Source organism: Poecilia reticulata, linkage group LG17, assembly GCF_000633615.1.
Source record: "Poecilia reticulata strain Guanapo linkage group LG17, Guppy_female_1.0+MT, whole genome shotgun sequence".
Classification (NCBI taxonomy): domain Eukaryota; kingdom Metazoa; phylum Chordata; class Actinopteri; order Cyprinodontiformes; family Poeciliidae; genus Poecilia; species Poecilia reticulata.
In genome coordinates this window covers 26,367,469-26,390,595 of record NC_024347.1, presented here as the reverse complement: position 1 = coordinate 26,390,595, position 23,127 = coordinate 26,367,469, and the positions used below count along the sequence as shown (strand labels likewise).

At 38.5% G+C, this 23,127-nt stretch overlaps 1 protein-coding gene across 2 annotated transcripts; it reads left to right on the top strand.

Moving 5' to 3' along the window:
• Positions 1-11: 11 nt before the first annotated feature.
• mmp16b (matrix metallopeptidase 16b (membrane-inserted)) lies at positions 12-22,118 on the top strand. 2 transcript variants are annotated; one of them, XM_008434553.2, is made up of 11 exons: positions 14-536; positions 5,103-5,251; positions 5,596-5,610; positions 5,876-5,992; positions 7,104-7,408; positions 10,811-10,972; positions 11,391-11,608; positions 11,699-11,837; positions 13,264-13,414; positions 15,432-15,547; positions 17,109-22,118. In XM_008434553.2, the coding sequence occupies exons 1-11, from the start codon at positions 408-410 to the stop codon at positions 17,468-17,470; spliced, it is 1,863 nt and encodes a 620-aa protein (XP_008432775.1). In that variant the 5' UTR covers positions 14-407; the 3' UTR covers positions 17,471-22,118. The 2 variants fall into 2 exon arrangements, with proteins under 2 accessions (XP_008432776.1, XP_008432775.1); XM_008434554.2 differs by lacking the exon at positions 5,596-5,610 and having other exon boundaries at positions 12-536.
• The last annotated feature ends 1,009 nt before the right edge of the window (positions 22,119-23,127 follow it).

Genomic DNA, 23,127 nt, shown 5'->3' with positions numbered 1-23,127 from the left:
CCTGAAGGGTTTTCTCTCATGCAGTCTGCAGCCTATAGGGCAGCTCTTGTGATGCTGCGCTGTGTGCGGAATCAAAGCGCAGGCGTCGAGTCGGGAGGGAGCCTATCTTGCGCAGACTGGGTAGCTTTACTGTACATGGCCATTGATACCGCTGTGGATGGATGTAGCCGCTGTTGTAAAYCAGAATGGCGAGGACAGCAAATATAGCGCGCCGAGTTATCTCTGCTTGACACCCGAGCACGTTTCCTCGACCATCATCTGGTCTTTTATTTTTATTTTTAAATTAAAAGACGCTTCTTGAATTCAGCCGAATCTCGCCTTGACAGCCCGCACCGATGGTTTTCATTTGACACAAAGCAGACAGGCGGCTTCTCCTAATAAACAGTCGGGAAGAAAAGCGGGTCATTATGACCTTAGTATCCGTCAGTAAAAGAAAACCACCGGATTGCTTTTACGCGGCAGCGCTCTGCTTGCATGTCTTGCTTTGGATTTCACGATCCGTGTACGGAGAGGAGCAGCATCAGTTCAGCGTTGAGGTAAGATTTTTTTTTTCCTCTCTTTGCACGGCCTTCCCTCCTCCTCTCCTCCACATCCTCTGCCTCTGCGTGGAAAAACAACATATATGCTATGCAGACTGGATCAGCGCGCTGTGGCTCTGTATAGGATCATGATGGAGACATTATGAGCTGCAAATAAAAATATTTTGCTTCTTGGATCCTTCATTTATAGTGAAACAGCTCATATGAGGATGTTACATTGCGGTGTTTGAACTAGATATGATGCTTGTTTTCCCATTGAAGGTGTTTTCATGGCAGGTTATCATGAGGTGAGGCTGGGGGATGTTTTGACRGCATCATATAGTGTTAAAGAAGATTAAACATTTACAAGTTGCATAATAGGATTTGCTAGTTTGTACCTGATTAATTGATATCATTTCCATCCTCACCACAGGCTGCACCCCTCCCTCCCCTGCCTCCCTCCTCCTTCCACTCTGGAGAAATTAAACGCTGAAACTGACAGTAACACACACGCATCATTATTCAATTTAATGGCTCGCTTCAGTCCGTCCAGGATCTGTCTAAAAATCACTGTCTATAGACAAAACACAAGCCACAGAGACAAGACGAGGATAAACAAGAGGTTTAGATGAGCAGAGAAGGAAAGATTGGGGAGAAATATGGAGGGATGGACAGAGGAAGCAGATCAGCTCCAGATGATGTGGACACACCTGAACCTGATGTCTTTAGGTCTGAGTCTGGCAATTCTTTTTGTATGCATTAAGCCCCAGTCTGGTTTCGTAGAGGATGAAAAGAGGACTGGGCCGCAGTCTTTCACATGCACACACACCAACCGGAAGCTGCAAAGACACAAACACTTGACTGCTGTCACCGTCAGTGCTTTCTCAGCTTCTGGTGAATACATTTAAATCTAAAGCCCTGCCGAGTGGACCGTTTCTAACGATGCACATTTTCAATTTTGCTGACTAGCTCCTATAAGCATTTCAGGCTCACTGTAGAGGCTTGACCATAAAAGAGTAAGATGATAGATAACAGTCGGTGCAGGGCATTGGGTGGTATGAGATTCTCACTGCATAATAATCCTGAATAAAAATATTTGTACAAAAATGTCAAATGAGAATATCTAACAGCCTTTTTTCCCCCCAAAAAAACAGCAACAATCATTCCTTTTGCTGTTCAAATAATACAAAATGCTATCAGAAAGTATTCCCTATTGCACTTTTTTTCTTACTCCATAGTCTTATTCTAAAACCAGTTTGAGTCTATTTCAAATTATTTTAAATACAGTTTATATTTATACCATTAATTCAAGACAACTGTCATCTGAAGACCCTTTTACAAGACAAACACTTGTAAAAGGGTACAACTCAGTTTACATTCAGAAATGTTTTATGAACACATCCCAATCATATAAACAGATTATAATTCTTTCATTCCAATTCAATCCCAGTTATAATACAATGCAGTTAAAATTTAGTTTTCAATGAATGATAGCCCATACAGCATAAAACTGTGTTTTCAGAGATTGATTTGTAACTTTATATAAAAAAATGCATTTAACCAAGGTGAATATGCTGACTTTGGTAAATAGGGCTTAAATTAAGCTCAAGTGCCCCTGATTTCCATTGACATGCTTCTGTAACCTGATCCAATATGCTTAGTTGACTGAACTTGAATTGGAATGGAAAACAGTGGACTACATAAAGTCTTACACTTAATGGTGCATATTACAGTGAAAACCAAGCAATGAAGTTTCAAGGGAATTTATTTCTAGGCCTCCAAGATCAGAGCATTCTGAAAATAACACCGTTGTCTATTATTTACAGAAAATTACAAAACCTCCAGGACCCCCTCTTAACCTGAGCTATTATGGAACAAGACCCTTTGCCACAGGGTACAAATAACTCAAAGGTCGCTAAAATGAAGATTCGGTGTTTCTTTGTGGAAATAGAAGAACCATCTAGAAGTTCAATTACTACTAACACGCTCCATTTATCAGGCTTTGTGGTAGAGTGACCTGTCGGAAGCCAACAGTCACTGAACGGCTCATGATAGCTTATTTAAGCTCTGCCTAAAAGCACCTTAGAGACTGTCAAACCATGGCAAAAATATCTCACTGCCCATTGAAGCATGGAGGTGGCAGCATTATGATCTGGTGGTGTTGCAGCAGAAGAAGTGCAACAATTCTGCAAAGATGGGTAGATGACTAAACCCAGTATTAAAATTTTTCAAGAATACCAGAATTCTCTGGACCTCAGATTAATTATCTTCCAAAACATCAATAGACTGAAGCACACACTCAGAAAAACAAAGGAGTGACTTCAGGGGCAGTTTATAAATGTTTGGGAGACTAGTTCAACATATTTGGAGAGAAATAAAATGGACTTGGATTGACATGAATGAGTAGATTTGCTTGGAAGATTGAGAGAAAATATCCCCTAAGATGTTAGTTACTGTAGAACTTAAAGAGAAAAAAAAATAAAAATAGTGTCAGTGAACTGTATGAACAAGCTGATTTCACCTGGTTGGGCTACCTGCTTGGGGGCTGCATGGTGAAGTGGTTGTTAGTGCTGTTGCCTTGCAACAAGAAGGTCCTGGGTTTCATTTCAGGCCTGCAGTCTCTCTGCATGGAGTTTGCATGACACTCCAATGCATGCATGAACTCTCTCTGAGTACTGCAGCATCCATGGTTCAAAATATGCATGTTATGTTGATTGGGATTATTAAATTACCCTTAGAAGTGCGTGCATGGTTGTTTGTTTCCGTGGTATCCTGGCAACCTGTGCAGGTTGAACTGTGCCTCTTGCTTAGTGATAGCTGGAAGTAGGTGCCCTACCCCTTGCAACTCCATACAGATAAGCAGGTACAGACAATGGGAGGAAATCAGCTTGGGAACTCCTCAGTCAACATTTACACATGGTACTCACATGGGCTGGACATGGGCGGGAAACTGGGCCACGTAAGGCATTGTTCATGGGTTACATAATGTCCCCCATGTAAATTGCCTGTATACATTTGATGCAAGATAAGTCTTTAAAAAAGATGGAGTCTGATTATGTTACTCGATTTAAAAGATTTTCTCTAAAATCCATTTAAGACCCGCATAAAACTTGCACAAATTTTTCTACTAATATGAGTTTTATTTGGTGAACCAAAGTGGGTTCTAAGAAGCTCATTGCGATTCCAACCTTGTACGCACCAAGAAAGAATGGGGTTCATGCATTTGGATGGACATATGGGCTGAACTGTCTAATTTTAGAGTGTTTTTCTGGGTTAAATAATGAGGACTCCCCAATCTGAAACACGTATAAAAATCAACCCATCGACCTTTGGAGGAAGGTGGTCACTGCTTCAAGACACACATCTTCATACTTCATAGTGAGATCTATCTTCATTAATGTTTGTCTGTTAGCAGGTTTTTGCCAATTCTGTCAACATGGATTTAATCAGTCCTGGTAGGGAGCTGAAGTGCAGACAAAGGATGTACCCATTATATTTTGGAGCAGATCCAGATCACTTACACTTGTAAGACTTTGTCATTGAACTTCTCTCGCTCCCTCTCTAAGTGCTCTACTAATCTTCCAAGAGACTGGAAGAGGAGAGTGGAACTTAAGGAATATAAGTTTACTTTGATTTTTTTTCAAAGTAAAGTTGAATTTTTCAGAAAAGTTAAACCGTTACTCAACTAGTAGCCAGGCAATATGATAAAGCACAACAAAAAAGCACAACTTTTGCATAAGGGCGTTGTTTCCAAAACTCCTCAGCTTATCACTAACATAACACTGGAAGAGACTTATGATCCAGATTAGTGCTTAACTTTACAAGAATTCACTTGCCGGTAAAATAAAGACTATCATAAATCCAAATATTAAATTAATCTGTTTGCAAATAGTGTCTTTATTTTTTGAAGGGAATTATAGCAAAATCTGCTTTTTAAATAGGGTTAGTAATCGTTTTCTAAAGTGAAACCTAAGTCCTCTGTTGGCGGTTTGTGACCCAAGTTTGGGAAACGGTTGTCTTGTTTCAGCTGATACTGCAGCCTCTCCACTTTGTTGCCGAAACCAGATGCAGTGTTTTGTGGCTTAAATCATTAAAGTCAACCCTGCAAAATCAGAAATAATACCTGTTGTTATGCAAATCTGTCCTAAAACTACAAGGTAACAAGACCCACTTTATTGTATCTTACCCATATAGGCTTCCACGGGACATCATTAAAAACCTTTTGGGAACAAGGTCGTTAGAATAGACTTTTATTTACTTAAAGTTATTTCAACAAAGTTATATTTTCTCTTTTGATTGCGGTGGTATTTGAAACTTTAAGCAAAGCAGCATTGCAGTGGAGGAATGTTTGTGATCTGCATTTATGCTGCACAGACAACATGAATAGAGTGTTTGAAACAAGCATTCCTCTAACAAACATTTCTTTCACTTTTATATTTAAAGTAGCTTTTTATTGTAACTTTGCATTTTTTTTTATTTCATGTCTGATTAAACCTGTGTAAATTGCAATGTTCTTGGATGGGATGGGTTAGGATTATGTTTTTTTTTGTTTTGTTTTTTGTTTTTTTATCTTACCCCTTGCAGGGATGGCTACAGAGGTATGGATACCTTCCCCACACAGAACCGGGAATGTCTGTCCTGCGCTCTGCCAAAACCATGCAGTCAGCCATTGCTGCTATGCAGCGCATCTACGGTCTCAATGTCACAGGGACGCTGGATGAGACAACCAAGGAGTAAGTGGACACATGACATGTGTTGCAGATACACAAACACAACCCGTGCAACACAAACACAACCCGTGCAACACAAACACCTTAATAAGACACATGATGCCGCTTGTCATCCATGTATACTTGAACAGTAGGTCAACATTTTATTGAGAATTCTGAACATTTGAGTCTGAAAAGCCTGCTTTTTTAGAAATACCAGTAGGAACTATGATTACCTTAATGGGCTGCTAAAGGACAAATACAGATATTTTTTTTCTCCTCCCGCTCCCCCTTTCACCTTCACCTGAAACAACACCAGGTGAAGGTTTTAACACTTTTCCCTCTTCTCGTTTTGCATGATCATGCAGTGATATCACTCTAAGGTGAGAACTAATGTTTTTGCCATTATATTGTGTTTGTTCAGTAGTTGTGATAAATTATGTTGTACGAATGAGAACTGTAGTCTTAGAAGTAGTTTAGCAGTGTTTTTGCATCCATTTTTTTCTTTGGCCGTTGTGGTTCAATGCCCGAGAAGAGAACTGACGAGTTCACTTCTGCGCTTTGTGTCATCATATAGAGTGCGAACTGTGATGGAAAAAATGCTGAATGGAACATTTACTTTTTTTTTTTTTCTCCCTTACTTTTTAGATGGATGCAGAGGCCACGCTGTGGAGTTCCAGATAAAATTAAAAGTGCCACAAGGTCAAGAAGGAGGAGATACGCACTGACGGGGCAGAAGTGGCAGCGTACGCACATAACCTACAGGTGAGAAACAGAAACATCAGCTGTGATGGCCGGCAAGTTTCTTCAGATTTATTACTTTCCCCATAATGCATTTTATTTCAGTAGTGTTTCAATCTAGCATGCATTTTTTTTGTTTGTTTAATTTGTAGTTTATTTTATTTTTATTTTTTATTAACTTGTATATTTAAAAATATATGTTTCTTATTTTATTTTTAATACATTTTGAAAATGTTGTTCGTTCTTTTCATTTTATTTACTTTTACGCCATTTATTCATATATTTCTACTGCCTCCCTCTAACCACCTGGGGTTGTATGCTACATGTTGTCATAGAGACTGAACAAATATGTTGCTTGTGTGGGGGGTATTCACACATGCACATACCAACAGATTAACACCTAAATTGTGTGTTGCGTGTGTGCTGTTCATTGCATAAATAGCATGTAGCACAGTTAAAAACAAATTAGGATGTGTTTTGAACCATTACACAATTTCTTTCCCGTTCATTAATCCAAACAAACTGCCCTCACCCTGATATATGAAACTGGGAGAATAAACTATCCACAATCTCAGCAGAAATAGTGAAACTCATCTTATCTGCTATAATTAAACTTTGGGTTTTAATGGGCCTGAGGAGGACTGATAAACGGGTCTGCAGCACAACCGCAAATTGACAGGTTACAGCAGTAATAGATGATAACGCTGCCAATTTATTTAAATCCTTCCTTGCTTGCTCACTGAATTTGAATTGATGAGCCACCTCGTCTAATGGAATGTCAATCAGTGCTGAGCCGGTGCTGCCGCCGCCGCCGCTGCCCAAGCTTTATTCACGAAAATGAGTGGATAGAGAGAGAAAGAGAGGAGAAGATGATTTCCCCCTTCCTCTCTGCCTGCCAGGGACTGATAACGACTGCTGTGTTAAAAGTTCAGTGAAAGCTGTTGGTCTTTAAATAGTTGTGTCAAGTGTAACTTTTTTACCCAGTGTCGCTTCATTCTTAAAACTGGAAATATTCACTCCAAATTAATGAGCTAAAAACTCAAAGGGGAGAAGTGTGGAGAATTGTACTTCCATGTTTTGCCAGCCTCCACCCCTCTGAAGCCTCTCAAGCAGCTTCTTGTTTATCTTCCTGCAGCATAAAAAATATCACACCAAAGGTGGGTGCCCGGGAGACTCATGATGCCATCCGGAGGGCGTTTGATGTGTGGCAGGGTGTGACTCCCCTGCGCTTCGAGGCCGTTCCATACAGTGCCCTGGAGACTGGCAGGCGTGACGTGGACATCACCATCATCTTCGCTTCTGGCTTTCACGGTGACAGCTCGCCCTTCGATGGGGAGGGCGGATTCCTCGCCCATGCCTATTTCCCAGGGCCTGGCATAGGAGGGGACACACACTTTGATTCAGATGAGCCCTGGACCCTCGGAAACCCCAACCATGACGGTGAGAAGGGAATGTAAATTAAAATTATTATTTTGTTTGTAAAGTGATTTACAAACAAAAATCAGAAAACTGCGGTATATGTTCCCAGCACCCTTTACTCTGATACACCTAAATAAAACCCAGTGTAATCAATGCCCTTCAGAAGTCAACAAATTGTTAAATGTTAATTTAATCAAAACAAATGTTGCATCATGGGCATGATTGCATCACGGATCACTATTCAGTGCATCATCTAAAAATCAAATGAATAATCTGTAAAATGCTATGTTGCACAAAACTAACTGTATTATTAAAGTACCATCTCCATGGTGATGGGATGTGTCCCTGCAGCAAGGAAGCTAGATGGAGGTGTATGTAAAAAAATCCCAAAAGAACATTTATTAGACGCTTTAAAAGAACCCCAACGTGTTCCTGGGTTAGAATGGCTAAGTTAAAGTAATGGTCCAAATCTAATTGAGAATCTGACATTTTTATTGATATCAATTTTTTTTGAATTAGTGCATAAAGAAGAAGGGGGAAAAATATCTATCTATGAAAAACCGATATAGACATAGACCAAAGGACTAGCAGGTGGTTATATAATTGATTTGACTCGGGCAGGGCTGAATACCAATGCATGCCACACTTTTCAGATTTTGCTTGTAAAAATGTTGTAAACAATAAAATATAAGAAGGTTTGTGGTTGCAACATGACTAAATTAGAAAAAAAAATGCATTGATGCTAGATATAATAGAAAAGGAGAGAAGAGGCAACAGCAGAGAGACAGACGACAAAGATGATGGAGAAATAAATAACCCTGAGAGGAAGAGGTGAGGAGAGCAAACAGTAAAAAGTGCAGTCTTGTGGAGAGATGGATAAGAAGTGATGGATGCCAGATCAGGGAAGTACAGATGGCCTGGCTGGAGGGTGTTATGAGAACGACGGCATCGCAGGGCAGAGTGTGAGGGACGCTCAGCCAAAAACAAAGAACGCTAAGATGTGTTTGATGCGGCGCCGCTCTATAAAGATGCATCCCCCCATCTGTCAGGACTTTGGTTTCTGTCTGTATAATAAGCTCGTCAGATGACAGGATAGAGAGCGCTGCTATTTTAGGACTTTTGCTTTTGCTGGCACATGATTATGGTTATCCACATTTATTGAATTTGATGTAGCTGAGTGGTTGCAGTGGTACGGCTCAGAGAGGAGAATAGGATACCTTTTTGAGGCATTCAACCAAACACTCCCTAATTACTCTACCTACGGGGTAGAAGGCTTGTGAAAGCACCACCAGGCGGTTTCGCTATTATCCAACTGCTGTGCACAAACTTTCTCCCCTTCCATTAGAGAGGGAGGAGGGCTGTGGCTTGCATTGTGTTTGTGCAGGAATACCACTTGCCACCCATCAGCTCCTTTCCTTCGCTCTCTCTTTTTGTTCTCTAATGGTAATAGTCTTAGACTCCCAAAGTCAGATGCATGCTCGCCCCTGAGCAGCATGCCATTGTCATCCATTTGGAGGTCTGACGCTAAAGGAGGAAAAAAAAAAAAAAAAAGATCCTGTCTCAGCATGTGTGCCAAAGAAGCTGCACCATCTTTAATGGGTTTTCACAGCAGTGGATCTGTAAATGCTGCATGTTGACATGTGTGCTAATAGCTCCGGTCTGTCTCCAGGGAATCCTTGTGGGGCGTTTTCGCATATCGAAGTTGGTTGGATGAGGTGAAAGTGGGAGGGGGGAAAGTGTAACCTTTTTGCTGCTGGCTGAGGGTCAGTGGTGGTTTTATGCCGCGCTCCTGGCGTGAGTGCATATCATCCTCGCAAAGGGCAACCATCTCTTCGGGACAGGTTCAGTCACTGTTTGTACATAAGAGTCGTAATTCCTCCTAAATCAGACTGACACTCTGAGCTGACTGCATCCACTGGTTGTGACATTTTTACTTTTGCATCTGTCTTCGTGTGTGTGTTTCGGTAACACACAGCGGCTCTTGGCCGACATTTTTTAATGCTCAGGTGCATTATGTACATGTCCTTGGCAACAAATGTGAATGTGTGTCCTTCTGCTTTATTCGAGCTGAGGAGAAAGTCTTGCTGCTTCATGATTCACTTCCAGTAATCTTAACTCATAATGTCTTGTACAATTTTTATTACAACTGTGGAGCAGGGAAAGCGAGTAATTATTTTTCATATTGTGGCCTATGTGTTTTAATTATTTGTGTGAAAAACCATAAAAATACAACAAAATTAAATGCACACGTCTGTGCAAGACTGCTAAAACCTTCAGTTTAAACAAGCAGGTAAAAACTACAACATTTTTTAAATGTGTGGGGAAAAAAATGAAAAGCCTTGATAACAAACATTGATTGAGTCATGCATTTGCATTAAAATGGTTGATTTGTTGTCGCTAAACGCTTACTTCCCAAATGGACACACTCTTCACAGCATGTGTGCAAAATAATATGAATCAATATGTGTTAAAAATTAGACATAGAAGTAACCAGCTCTAAATAAGAATAATACAAAGTATAAAAATAAATCCAAATGCAAACGCAGTGTCTCATTGCCTGAAGCTGAGAGATATAGTGCCTTATAAAAGTATTCATGTCCCTTGAGCTTTTCCTGAATACATGACCTTACAGCAGCAAACTTCAGTGCATTTTATGAGGGCTATTTTTGATGCACCATTGCAAATGATCATATAAGTGTGGAATTGGAAAGAAAGTGAACCACTGTTTTAAAATATTTTAACATATACAGTCAGAAAAATGTAAATTGTACTTTCTTCCATCCCCTCTATACTGATACCCCTAAATAATATTCAGTTAAACCCTTTTCCTTTGTCCATCATACAGACATTTAAGAGCTGGCCATTTATCTAGGCTAAAAAGGATGAAGAAGGAGTGCAATAATTAGAGAAGAAGTCAAGATACATGGCAGCTTGCATGGTAGAATGTAATCATACAGGACGGGGATACTGGTCAGAGTTGATGAGAAATATCATGGAGATGAATAAAGTACAATCCTGAAATAATAATAATAATAAAAAAACTACTTTTGAACACACTCTAGGAACATATGGTGGGTAAAGAAAACAACATGTGCAATCAGGAAATGGTTTTGGAGACAAGAACCAACTTTTTGAATGTTGAAAATTGTTTTTATCAAATTTTTTGAGCCTAATCATTATGTATGGATATTGCGTCATTTTTTTCTTTTTTCTCTCTCTTAGAGTGAGTGCCATGTCTTTTACATTTGGTATGTTCTGAAATCTACTTAGACAGCCTCTTGCTATATATTTCAATTATTTGATGTGGGTAAATACACAAGAGTCAATTTCTAACATTTAGACTTGTGTGAAGTCTGTTTATGTCGTCCTGGATATAATCAAGAATTTTGATTCTCACTGCAGATCTTCTCTTCCCCTTTCCAGGAAATGATCTGTTCTTGGTTGCAGTTCATGAGCTGGGGCACGCCCTCGGCCTTGAGCACTCAAATGACCCCACTGCCATCATGGCTCCTTTCTATCAGTACATGGACACAGAGAATTTCAAACTACCTCAAGATGACTTGCAGGGAATCCAGAAAATCTATGGTAATGTACCACAATACAATCTCCTTTTAAATGATAAATCATTAAGCAACAGTTTGTAGGAGTTAAAACTGTTCCAGCACTTTATTAGAGATGCACCACATCACAAAACATCAAATTGCAAAGCTCTGAAACTTCGTCAACATTGCAACTGCTGCTGCGTCAGTCATGCTGGGTTGAATGCCAGTAAACAGCATTTGTCAGCTGCTAAAGAGGTCAGCCAATCTGTGTTTTTCAAAGCAACATGAGTCAACTAACAGATTGCAAAAGAGGAAAATAATCAGTGCCAAAAGAAATGGTTGCATTGGTTAAAATATCTCTCAGCGGGGACAGTCTTTGAAATTGCTAAATATCATAAAAGCACAGCAGTGAAGTTCTGATTCACAGGAACAGGTTGTAATGCTGCAGTTTGTATTTATAGGACCACCAGATAAAGCTCCACAGCCCACCAGTCCGCCGCCTACAGTTCCACCTCCTCGTTTCCATCCGCCCTCAGACCCCCGGAAACACGACCGCCATGCCAGACCCCATCGCCCTCCGCAGGGGTCCAAGCCGTCTAACCCCAACTCCAAACCAAACATCTGTGACGGAGGCTTCAACACTCTGGCCATTCTACGCCAGGAGCTATTTGTCTTCAAGGTAAAGCTAATTATCACCATGAGGAAAGCATTCCTGCTGACGTTTCAGCCACGTCAGGTAACAACAATTTTGCATGGTTTGTTTCTGCAGGACCAATGGTTCTGGAGGGTACGGGACAATTCAGTAGTCCCAGGCTACCCCATGCCGATCAACCACTTCTGGCAAGGCTTGCCTCCCAAAATTGATGCAGTGTATGAAAACAGTGAAGGGAAGTTCGTATTTTTTAAAGGTAATATAAAGTATATATTTGTGAATTGAATTGCAGGGAATTGAAGCAAGATGATTGACTTTTTTTTTTTTTTTGCAAACAAACATCTAAACACTTTGTTGTGGATTTGTAATAATCCCTTCAATTCAAATGTCAATGTCAACTAATTCATAAAGTCCACAACAGCATAGTTTAATCTCAGTATATATGCATCTGTTCTGTAAAGGCCTCAGGTTTATTATAAGCTATGCACTTCTCACAGAACACTGCTCAATCCACAAAATAAAATGTAAATAGTCTGGAACTATCTAGATGTTCACCTAAACTAACAGGCTAAGCAAGGAGTATCGAGAATTGATCAGAGAAGTAACCAAGTGGCCCATGGTAACTCTGGAGGAGCTGTAGAGATGCGAAAGTCAGATGGGAGAATCTTTTGACAGGACATTAACAGTTATAACCTCTATCAGTCCTTGACAACTTTTCATATGAAGCCCACAAGTCGTCTCATCTGTCACAATATATGTAGCGGTCACAGCAAACTGCAGCTACAGAGATGCAGAGGTCAGAATCAGCCAGCTTTTCAGCTGCTACAGACAACCCAAAAGATTTGTAGCCGTACTTTCAGCAAAAGTTGGTCCTACAAAGTTTGAGAATTCTGGTTTGCAGATATGTACTAAATACTTTGCAGATTTTTTTTTTTAAATTGAGCACCACGTATCATTTTTTTTTCCCCAATTGTTCATCACATGAAATCTCAGATAAATACATCAAAACAAACAAAAAGAAACAGTGGTGTTGTTGGTGCTTTAGTAAAATATCAATCTGAAAACACCTTGACTGATACAACTTGAACTGTCAGCTCTTAAACACACAATATCTTATTTGCTACTTGAATCCAGAGTGGTTCACTGTGGGCTTTCGTAGACGTCTGCATGGTTGGAGAATGGGTGTAGGTCCCAGAGAGACATCCGTCCATCAGACAGATTAACATGACATCTGTCACCCAGTGGGATCAGAGAGCCTCATGCTTTATTTATTCACTCTGAAGGACTTAACCATGTGCGTACACCGTGGGTGTGTGCACGTGAGCGTCTAGCCACCTAGCACTCACACAAGCACATGCAAACACTGCACCACAACAGCTTTCTTCCCTCGGCCCGAGGCACTTATGATCAAATTGAATTAAACGCAACAATAACTTCAATAAGACTCAAAACAACGAGACTCAGCAGAGCTGCCTTCAGAGCACCATAAAGCTTACATTCTGTGCTGCGAAGATAATCTTTAAACAAGCTTATGAAACATCTGGTCTGTGAAATCTCATGAAGAAAAAATAACCCACAAAGAGGGGCAAGAACAAGCAGGAATCTTGCAGTTTATTTATTTATTTATTTATTTGGTGTGATTCCAGGTTGTTGCGCTTACTAACCTTGTTTCTGTGTTTCAGGAAACCGTTTCTGGGTGTTCAAGGACCGGCATCTTCAGCCTTCCTACCCTCAGGACATTTCTCTGTTCGGTAGCGGCATGCCCACACAGAGTATCGAGACGGCCGTCTGGTGGGAAGATGTCGCTAAGACCTACTTCTTCAAAGGAGACAGGTTTGTTTGGATCATTAGTTCCAGTGCCAGTTTTTCACTTCACTTCACTTCGTCTTTGTCCCCACAAGGGATAATTTGGAGCACAGCGGCAGTCAAAGACAGTCGAGGCATAATCCACACGTCAACAAGTAATAAAATGTTCTAGAAGTATTAATTGTGCTCGGGACAAAAAGCATTTGTACTGATTGCGCCTTATGGTTGGTCTGTGTTTGACTTGAGGGACGGGAAACAATCCTCTAAATGTGGGTGGTCTCTACTGGCTAGGATGGTTTTGGCCTTTTTAACAACTTGTATGTTCCAGTCATCCGATAGGGGCGCTGTTGAAAATCAATTGCAGGTGCTTTAGCCAATATAATATTATATAATATCAAAATAAATTAATTAAAACATGTAAAAGAAAAATCTTTTTTTTTAATATTAGTATTTCAATTTATGAATTMCGAACATGAGACAAAAGGAGACTTATACTTACTTACTTTGAAGACAAGACAAGCAAATAAAGCCCAAGCTGTGTTTTAAACAATCTCCATGTGAAATATTTTATTCCTGATTTCACCTGAGTGCATTTTTTTTGTAGCCACAAAAGTGACACTCAAGTTTTTTTTATGGGGCCAGGTGTTAGCTTAGTTCAAAGGAACTTCAAAATTATTTTTGTTTTCTCTCCAGAATGCCTAAAGGAGAAGATCTGTTGTTTATTTACATGCGTCAGAGCCGTTGTACAGTATGAGAATATGCCCGTCTGACTCACATGTTCAGCTGTTGAGATAAATCATATCCTGAAAGGTCACAGGACCCTGTGGATGGAGCTGACAAAACACTTTGTCATCTCCATCCACAGATTCTTCCATTTAATAAAAGGGGGATGTTGTGCGGATAATTTTTAAGTTGATTTTATCTCTCAGCAGGGATGTGTGACGGGGGGCTGATGGTGCTCTAATTCAAATGGCTTTTTTTATCTATAGTTTTACGGGTTTGCGCAGCAGCAGCGTGTGAGGAGCTCGTCACTCACAAAAACTTCTGAGGCTAATCTGCATTGCAGATAGACACGCCGTGGATGACTGATTGATTGGATTTTCCCCTCATGTGAAATGAGTCAGCTAATGGTCTTTTTTTCTGAAAAGTACCATCGTATCAGTTGGAGTAATTCTGTCTAACTACAGATAAAGTAAACTTTTTTTAAATTTTTGTTTTGGGATAAAAATAATGACTCCACCCGTTTAAGCATTTATATAAGAAACACTGGCGATCAGGTTGCTTAAATCCTGTATATTTACACATTTAAAATTTTATATAGCAAGTAACATCCACTCAACTCTCATTAATAACTAAAGTAAGAACAAATTTTCATGTTTAGTTTGCAAACTTAGAGCTTAAATTAGTTCTCATCTCTTCACTAAGCAAGAGTTTAACACGAGTCCATTAGAAATATAAAAGGAAGCTTTAATAAAACATACCAAAGCACTCAGATCGAACCGTTAAAAACACATCTTATGAAATTGTAGCATTCAGTTTATTGCCTTTGCAAACTAAAACACAGGGGGATATGGTTGATAAAAGTAAGTTGTGTTGGAAAATCTAATAAGTTAGTAGGCACAGAGCTGGAGAGATGCTCAAATCTAATTTTATTTGCTTAGCTCTTCACATCATCACCAGCTGCTGTCGGCAACTCTAAAGCATCCCTAAAAACAGCAACATGAACAACTACAAAATATGAAAATGCAAGCAAAAGGCTGTGACTCTGCAGATAAATGCCTTACATATTTTTATCTGGCTCCAAAAAAACAATTCAGCAAATTTACCTTGTTCTTTTTTGGGGATATTCTGCTTCGTGTGCATCTTAGGAACAGAGAAAGTGCAGTACCTACACACTTCATGCTTTTGTTCTAATTATATATGTCTTAAATAGTAGCAGAAAAAACTGTTCTGTCTTTGTGAGAACAGAGTCTTTGTCCATATTGGATCAATTATGAAGTAGCAGACTGTTGGTATTTATCACTTCCTCTCTTCTGTTTTTTAGATACTGGAGGTATAACGAGGACATGAGGACGATGGACCCAGGTTACCCTAAACCCATCACCATCTGGAAGGGCATCCCTGACTCTCCACAGGGAGCTTTTGTGGACAAGGCAAATGGTATGTGGATTGCAAAAATTATAGGAATCTCTAAAGATCCCCATGAAATAAATGCTGTAGTGGGATCAATATTTATCTTTCCATCACAAAGGGTGTGGAGGTTTTTAAGGGATGTTAAATAACTTCCAGAGCTCACTGTTGGAGAACTACATCAAGCAAGGCTATCTTGAAAAGTCTCCATAAAAAATATTAGACACAATCCACATCCAAACTGGTTGTTAGGGGAAGAAAATGGGGAAAAACAATTATTTTATGTCTTCATGTCAGATGTATAAGCTTGTGTTGTTTGCTAACCTCGAGTGCCTTTTTGAAAATGCCAGGAAATTTTGTTTTAAAATCTGGTGGTTTCTGTCAGAAAAAAATTTAATTTACCATCACTGACTCCTAAAAAGGCAGAAAGTCTACACAGCAATGGTTGACCAGATATGAAAGCAACTTTCTTCCATGGCCATCACAGTTCCCAGACATTCATCCTGCAGAGTTTTCTTATCTGTAGGCTCTGACCTGATGTAAGAGTTTTGTTCTTATGAGACAAAATACTGTTCTATATGCAAAAGAGGGTTGTATTGACAAAGTATAATCAGTAGTGGTATGTTATTGTTTTCTCATGTAGGGTTTTTTCACACATGAATAAGAAAACTCAAATTAAAGCTTAAACCTTTTTAAAATGATCATCATTAGATCATAACAGTCATTTTATACTTGCACATTTGATGTGTAAATAAATGTGGACATGAAGTAGTCTCTTGATTTTAATGACATTTTATCTTTACGTTTCTTCTCTCTGGAAGCAACAATATTTAGAGCTCCAAAGTAAAGATAAATAATCAAAAATACCAAAATACCAAAAATACCATTGAAAAAGTTGGACAGCAATATTAAGTATTCAGTAAGGATATAAATAGTTTTTAACACGCCATTTCTGATTAAATTTCATTCATTATTTTTGTTTGAATTGATACTCCTTTTACATGTTTTTATCTTTTAAGAGATTTAGTTAATTGGGGCTTAAATATATATTAGCATAATGATATTAGCTAATACATATCTATTAGCATTGTACTGAAAAATGTTTTCAATCTCACTGTATTGTCCTTTACTCCAAGAACAATCGTGCCATATATTAATATAGTCTTCATTGTCTTCACTGTAATTTCAATCTGTGATGACAGAACTAAACTTTAGACCCTGAAATTATTATWATTTTTTTATTTGAAAAGTTTAATTTGTTTCTGCCTTTTTCAACTTATTTGATGACATTTGGATTGTTAATTTTATGTAATAATTTTATGCTTGTAAATTTGCGGTTCATTTTTCGATGATGGATTTTATAGTAACAGTTTAATAGATATGTTTTCCATCTTCAGAATGATTTTATGCCTAAACATCTCAGCATGAAAGTATACTATCAGACATCATCATAATGACATCCCACTTGCAGTGCGTCACTTGACAGCAAAATAACTGAACCGGTCACCATTAAGTCTACCATAACAAGACTAATAGTTAATAATCCGAACAAACTAATTTTTCCCCTTTTATTTTCATATCTCTATTGCAGGTTTTACCTACTTCTACAAGGGAAAAGAGTACTGGAAGTTCAACAACCAGCTGCTTCGCGTGGAGCCCGGCTACCCCAGGTCTATTCTGAGGGACTTCATGGGCTGCGACGGCCTCCCTGCTGACCCTGACTGGGGCTGGAATCCCCCGGCGGCAGACGAAAGGCACTGTGACAACAACGACGTGGATGTCGTCATCAAACTGGACAGCGTTGGGGGTACGGAGAAGGCTGTGGCCATTGCCATTCCTTGCGTCCTGGCACTGTGCATGATGGTCCTCCTCTACACCGTTTTCCAGTTCAGGAGGAAGAGCACGCAGCGGCACATACTGTACTGCAAGCGCTCCATGCAGGAGTGGGTCTAAGGGGACTGTTACAGTATAGAGAGCTCTGAGAAAGTTGTTACTTAAAGCCCTATAACTTGAAGGACTGTAAAGAAGTACAGTACACGAGGTTTGCCGTTTGGGCAGATCTCAGGACAGCTGGAACATGTGAACTGTGCGCTACAAGGAAGGGAAACTATCAGCTGACCTCAGTAGATGACAGTGGCAGAGCTTCATCTTCTTTGTCCTACTAATGTGTATGTATCTGCTTTGATTTTTCTCTGGATCTCGAAATGAACTCAGTTAAGTGAGACAGAAATAATCTACTGTAAGCGGGATCTTTGTCTATCCCCGTCTCTGCACGCCGCTGAAAAAGCCCCCTAGCACTGACTTCAGAGGACAAATTAGATCTAGGCTTCTACTTTACTTAATTCAATCGCCCTGGGTTGTGCTTTTTTTTAGTCTAGGACCCCTGTAAAACATAATTCACCGTGAGGAGATGCGAATATCATACATAAACCAAATATGACGTTTTTCTTCCAAAGAGGATTACAGCTTGATGTTGTTTTTGATCGGATATTCTTCCTCCATGGATCTAACGTTTTGGATCACACTCTGATTTTCTTTCACCGCTACTGTTCACACCTACTCATCTTCTCTGTAAGGACAGAAAAGAAGGAGCAAAAGAAACTCATGACTGTTGTGGCAGTCTGTCTCCACAACAGGGGCCAAAATAATAATAAAAAAAACAAACACTCTGCAATACTAATGAGACTGCCTTAATCACAGATTGCTTCAATCCTTTCTCCTTCTGTTCCACTGGTGTGGAGGATGGATACTGAGTGACACAGCGGGAAGACAGAAAATGCGTGTGAAGTCATTACTACTGCCCAAAATGCAACGCTAAACCAGAAGTTGAGGACATTTCGGTCCACAGAGGAGATCTCGAAAATGTCAGCTGCCAAAGATCAGCTTTCATTTGCAGCCTCACAAGAGAGAAAGAGAGAGAGAAGATTTTGTTGTGAATTTGTCTGTGTGTACGTGTGAAAGAATGAATAATCACCCTTGTTATGTAAGTACTGAGCTCTGCTATAATTTATCATTATCTATGTTGATTCATGTACTTTAAACCAGTTTAGCAACCTTTTAAGTGTTTGTGTCAGAAGAAGGCATGGGCCGGTTCCAAAGTGTACCAAGGTTTTAAACTCCTAAAACTTTCCATCAAACCAGTTCTACTTTTAAAAGTCCTTTTAATGAGACACCTGAGAATATGCCCGAGTGACCAGAACTTAGGCTACTACACTGTTTTCTCACTTAGAAAATATATTAATTTGGCTGCTCTGGAATATTTCTAGTTGCAACAAAACAAACATTTGCAACCATGGCATGTATTCTGAAAATCCGAATGGCAAACTTGGAGCAACATGCATTGGCGTTGATGGCAACACAAATTAAGACGAGTAAGATGACATCATGGGAGGTCTGCAGAACAAATAAGCACTGCACATGTTCTCTGCTGTGCTCCTGCCCTTGCGCCTGCTCGCCGTCTCACTTAGTGGAGTCAAAAGTAGATGAGAAATTTCTGTGCATCTGCGGAAGTCAGTTTCCGTTGTTTCTCCGGTAAGTCAGTGCGTAAATTTGGTTTGTTTGTATTGTTACACTTCTAGTTGTACTCGATAAAGGGCAGAATGAAAAAAAAAAGGTATAATCTTTTGCACGAAAGTATGTGTAATAAAACATTTGATTAAATTTAGGAGATGTTTATTTTATATTTTTTTAAATTCTATGTATTAAAATAAAAACAATGTGATAAAATTAGCTTTGGAAAACATTTAAGAGACCAGTGTAAAGTTTTAAATCAGCATCTCTATGAAAGGCAGCCATTTTATCTCATTTGCCATTTTTTATGCAAATACATGTATTCAAAATAGTAAATTTTATTTTGTCATTGAACAATTTTACTCATAAAATTAAGCAATGTAAAATTTGGAATKATCTCCTTTTTTCTCTAGAGTTGTTTATAGATGTAAAGATATAGGCATAAATGCAGAAGACAATGTTATAAATGTAATAGAGCTTTATATTATAGTCACATCCGTAGAAACAAGTTTGCTTTTTGTTCAAAATAAAATAAATTGGATCAGATTTTCCATATTTGTCTTAAGTATATGTGTCACTATGGTGAAAACGTGGTGTTTTACAGAGTGCAGTGCAGGCAGAGTGTCATCCCGGCCCATGCCCGACAGGGAATAGCGAGGAAAACGGAACAAGAGAAGGRAAAAAAAAAATCTGCTTCTTTTAATACCAGAAGCACTTAAACTTTATTAGCTATCTATCTTCTTATAAAACTTTTAAACATTTGTTTGTTTTATTTATTTATTTTTATTTATTTATTTTTTGCTGAATTCAACTGCTTTTGAGAAGAAAGCCTTTTTAAGCTTTACCAGGACATGATTTGTTGTTTTAATCTCACAGTTTGCTGAATTTTTGTGTTAGGGGAAAAATTTTAAACCAATATTGCCTGTGTCTTCTGTTTTCTACACTAGTAACCTCAATTAGACGTTATACAAACGGATACATATGGTTGGTTAGATTAACAAATTAACACATTACTAATGAATGTTTATAACTATTTAAATATTGTTGGATTCCAATTGCGTATTGGAAAGTCAAAACGAGTGAAGTTAAATCTGATGAACGCAATTCTAAATATATACTATGAAACCATGACATTTCATATATTCTGTACACACGTATATACAACTCAACTGTATATGTAAATCTTATATTGTTTCAGCTAACTTAATCAGTCAAACTAATCGCTGTAATGAAAGATAAACTCTCTGTTGTAGAATGGAGTTAAAATGATCAGGAATGAGAGTTTTTAAACCATTTTTTTTTTTACGTATTATATGTACAGATGCAAATGATAACACTCATGAATGCTAGTTTAATGTCTTATTTTGGAATTGTCTATGGAATGCCATAAATGCAAAAGTATTGTGGAGGTTTCAAAGAGCCTCTTGGCAAAGCAAAAATAGAAGTGCTAGAAATTTGCTCCCTCGGTTTAAAAAAACTGGATTCRCAAACATTTGTGTTCATTCATGTGTTTGAAGCAGGAATGGACTAAAAAATGTGTTATGATGTCTTGTGCAGTATAAAGGGAACACTGCAGTGATGCAGTGATGTACAGTGTCCTGGGGCAGCAGAACACTCAACTCCAAGACACCTGCACCATTCAAAGTGGACGYAACAGGAATTAACGTTCCACAAAATCTCCTTTTCAACATGCACAACATTTACTACAGTAAGGACATTGATTGAAAATCCCYGGAGAGAATTTCTTAAACCGAGGGAACCATTTGTTTGCTTTATTGTTTTTGTTTGAAGCCCTGAGGTTCTCCATTTACTACAGTTGTATGGTGTTTTTGGTAGATGATTTGTRATTTCTTGAATATTTGTGTTCATCATTGATTTTTGTTCTATTAAATCAGTGAAAGATGTTATCTTTCACCGATGTTAAGGSGAAAATGTATCGAAGTAGATCAGAAGTTGGAGACGTTCCCCTAAATCAGCTATGTAGAGGAGCTCTGGGTGAACTGTGGCTGATGACTCTGACATTTAGCTTCATCATTTGTAATAGATACAATTTACATACAGCAAAAGCTAACGCATGCAGATTTGATTTGAGACAACATTTGTCAACCTTGAACTGCTCTTTTACCCGTCTTTATCTGAGGGGTTAAATGACAGGACTGTATTAGCAGGTCTCTACTGGGTGTTTGAAAGGATTTCATCATTTGACTTTTTGTAAAATCTCTCCTCATTGCTATTCCAGTTTTCATCATTAAATCTATAAACAATACGTGAAACCAGTAGAAACTGTTTTTAGATCTACAGTTTAGATCTACCCACATTGACCAGTGTAACTTGGAGAAGGGGGAAAGCCTTTACTAGGTGTTGTGCTTGATGTCGTGTGAGTTTGTTTACTAATGGCGAGGGCTCATGAGAGTGTGAGTTACACATGACCAATAAGGAGACTTTGTACTGTATATCTTTGCAATTATCCTCCCTCAAGTCTTGCATTGCATTAAGGGCAAGAAGCTGTCAATAGAATTCAGTTTAAAACATTTTATTTCAGCTCGACAGACTCTAGGTGATTGCCCATAAAGTTATACCATAGTCTACAATTCTTTTTATTTCCTTGTAGCTCTTACTCACTTAGAGGTTAGACGCAGTTTYCTTGCTTTATTTTGAAGTCTGACTAATTCCTGTGTTGATGTATCAATCGTGGCTGACTCTTTAGTGCTCTTTCTTTTTTTCCAAGTCTGTCTTGACACCTGCTGCTAAGCATTAGGGCTAATTTGGAGTGATATTAAAGGAAGCAGAGGGGACTCATCGGACAGCAGTCAGTACACCAGAGAGGGTAAAGAAGAAAAGACAAGGAGCAATCTCTGCACTCTAGATGCTTTATGCAGATATGTGAAGTTTATTCTCACAGACAAACTGTATAAGATGTTAACATTATTGCATTATTTGTATATAGTGTACAAGCCAGGCTATTTGCTGTCTGTTTTGGACATTTTCTTTCTTTTTTTTGATCGACTCCATGGATAAAGAAGATGATTTGTGTTGTAAATAAAAGAGGTGCATAATAAATCTGACTGGATGTGAGGCTCTCACACAAGCACTCAAGTTCAACACTTTTTTTTTTTTAAATCCGGGCTGAACAGCGAGTTGGTCCAAACCCTCTCCACAGTGTGGAGTAAATTAAAATGTTCAAAACAAAGCATTTCATTTATAAAGCAGAGAAACCACTCAGAGTTTTGTGCACACATAATGAATTGAAAAGAAAACATGCTATAAAAAATGTGTCATTTTACCACCACATAAGTCAACCTAAATTTAAAGATAACTTTAAAATTTAAAGATGACTTTAAATTTAGGTTCAACTGGATATTTCATTCTCAAACTGGATCTAAACAGTGTGTGTTTACTTTAGATTTGATCAAATATTTGGATCTTATATTTTCACTTCTCTTTGTGTTTAGAATTTTTTCCTATCTTAATCTTAAAAAATAGTGTTATTCAACTTTTTTTTGGTTACTTTTGCTGTTTTTATTGTCTGTCTGTATCATTCAATCTGTTTGAAAACGCTCTACGAATGAAGCTCGACTGATCGAATGTTGAACTATCCTTTAATGCATAGTTTATTTGCACAAACTGAGATGAAGAAAAAGGAAAAAAAAAATAACAGTCATCACCATAAAATTAAATCTCCACAATAATTGTTCAACAAGAAGAGAGAGAAATAGCACAGAAAGAATGATTGTGAACTGATTTTGAACCTTGATGCAATAGAGGCACAAAATTGTATAAGCAACTAAAAACATGAGCCTTTAGGGAAATCATTCACACATAAATGATTTGATCTTTGTCACAGTCTGCTGATGACATCGAGGGACACTTCTCCTATTTGCAGATTTCTTTGTAGCCTTCTGCCTGGGTCAGYACGCTTGCTTTTTTAGGTAAAAACAGCAACAACAAAAATAAATGAAATCAGTTTTTTTAAATTGGAGAAAATATTTACTAAGTAAATATGAGTAAATAGTTTACCATCTATTAGATCGTAGAGGAGGCAATAGTCACTGGGATCGGTTCCATTCTTTGATTTTGTGGTAGAAATAGCCTGTGGACGG

What these genes read in the sequence shown, in the direction of transcription:
- mmp16b (XM_008434553.2), top strand. Translation starts at nt 408, where the DNA reads ATGACCTTAGTATCCGTCAGTAAAAGAAAACCACCGGATTGCTTTTAC. An exon ending in GGGAATCCAGAAAATCTATG is followed by an intron (nt 10,973 to 11,390) that starts GTAATGTACCAC and finishes TTGTATTTATAG; the next exon opens with GACCACCAGATAAAGCTCCA. An exon ending in TACTTCTTCAAAGGAGACAG is followed by an intron (nt 13,415 to 15,431) that starts GTTTGTTTGGAT and finishes TCTGTTTTTTAG; the next exon opens with ATACTGGAGGTATAACGAGG.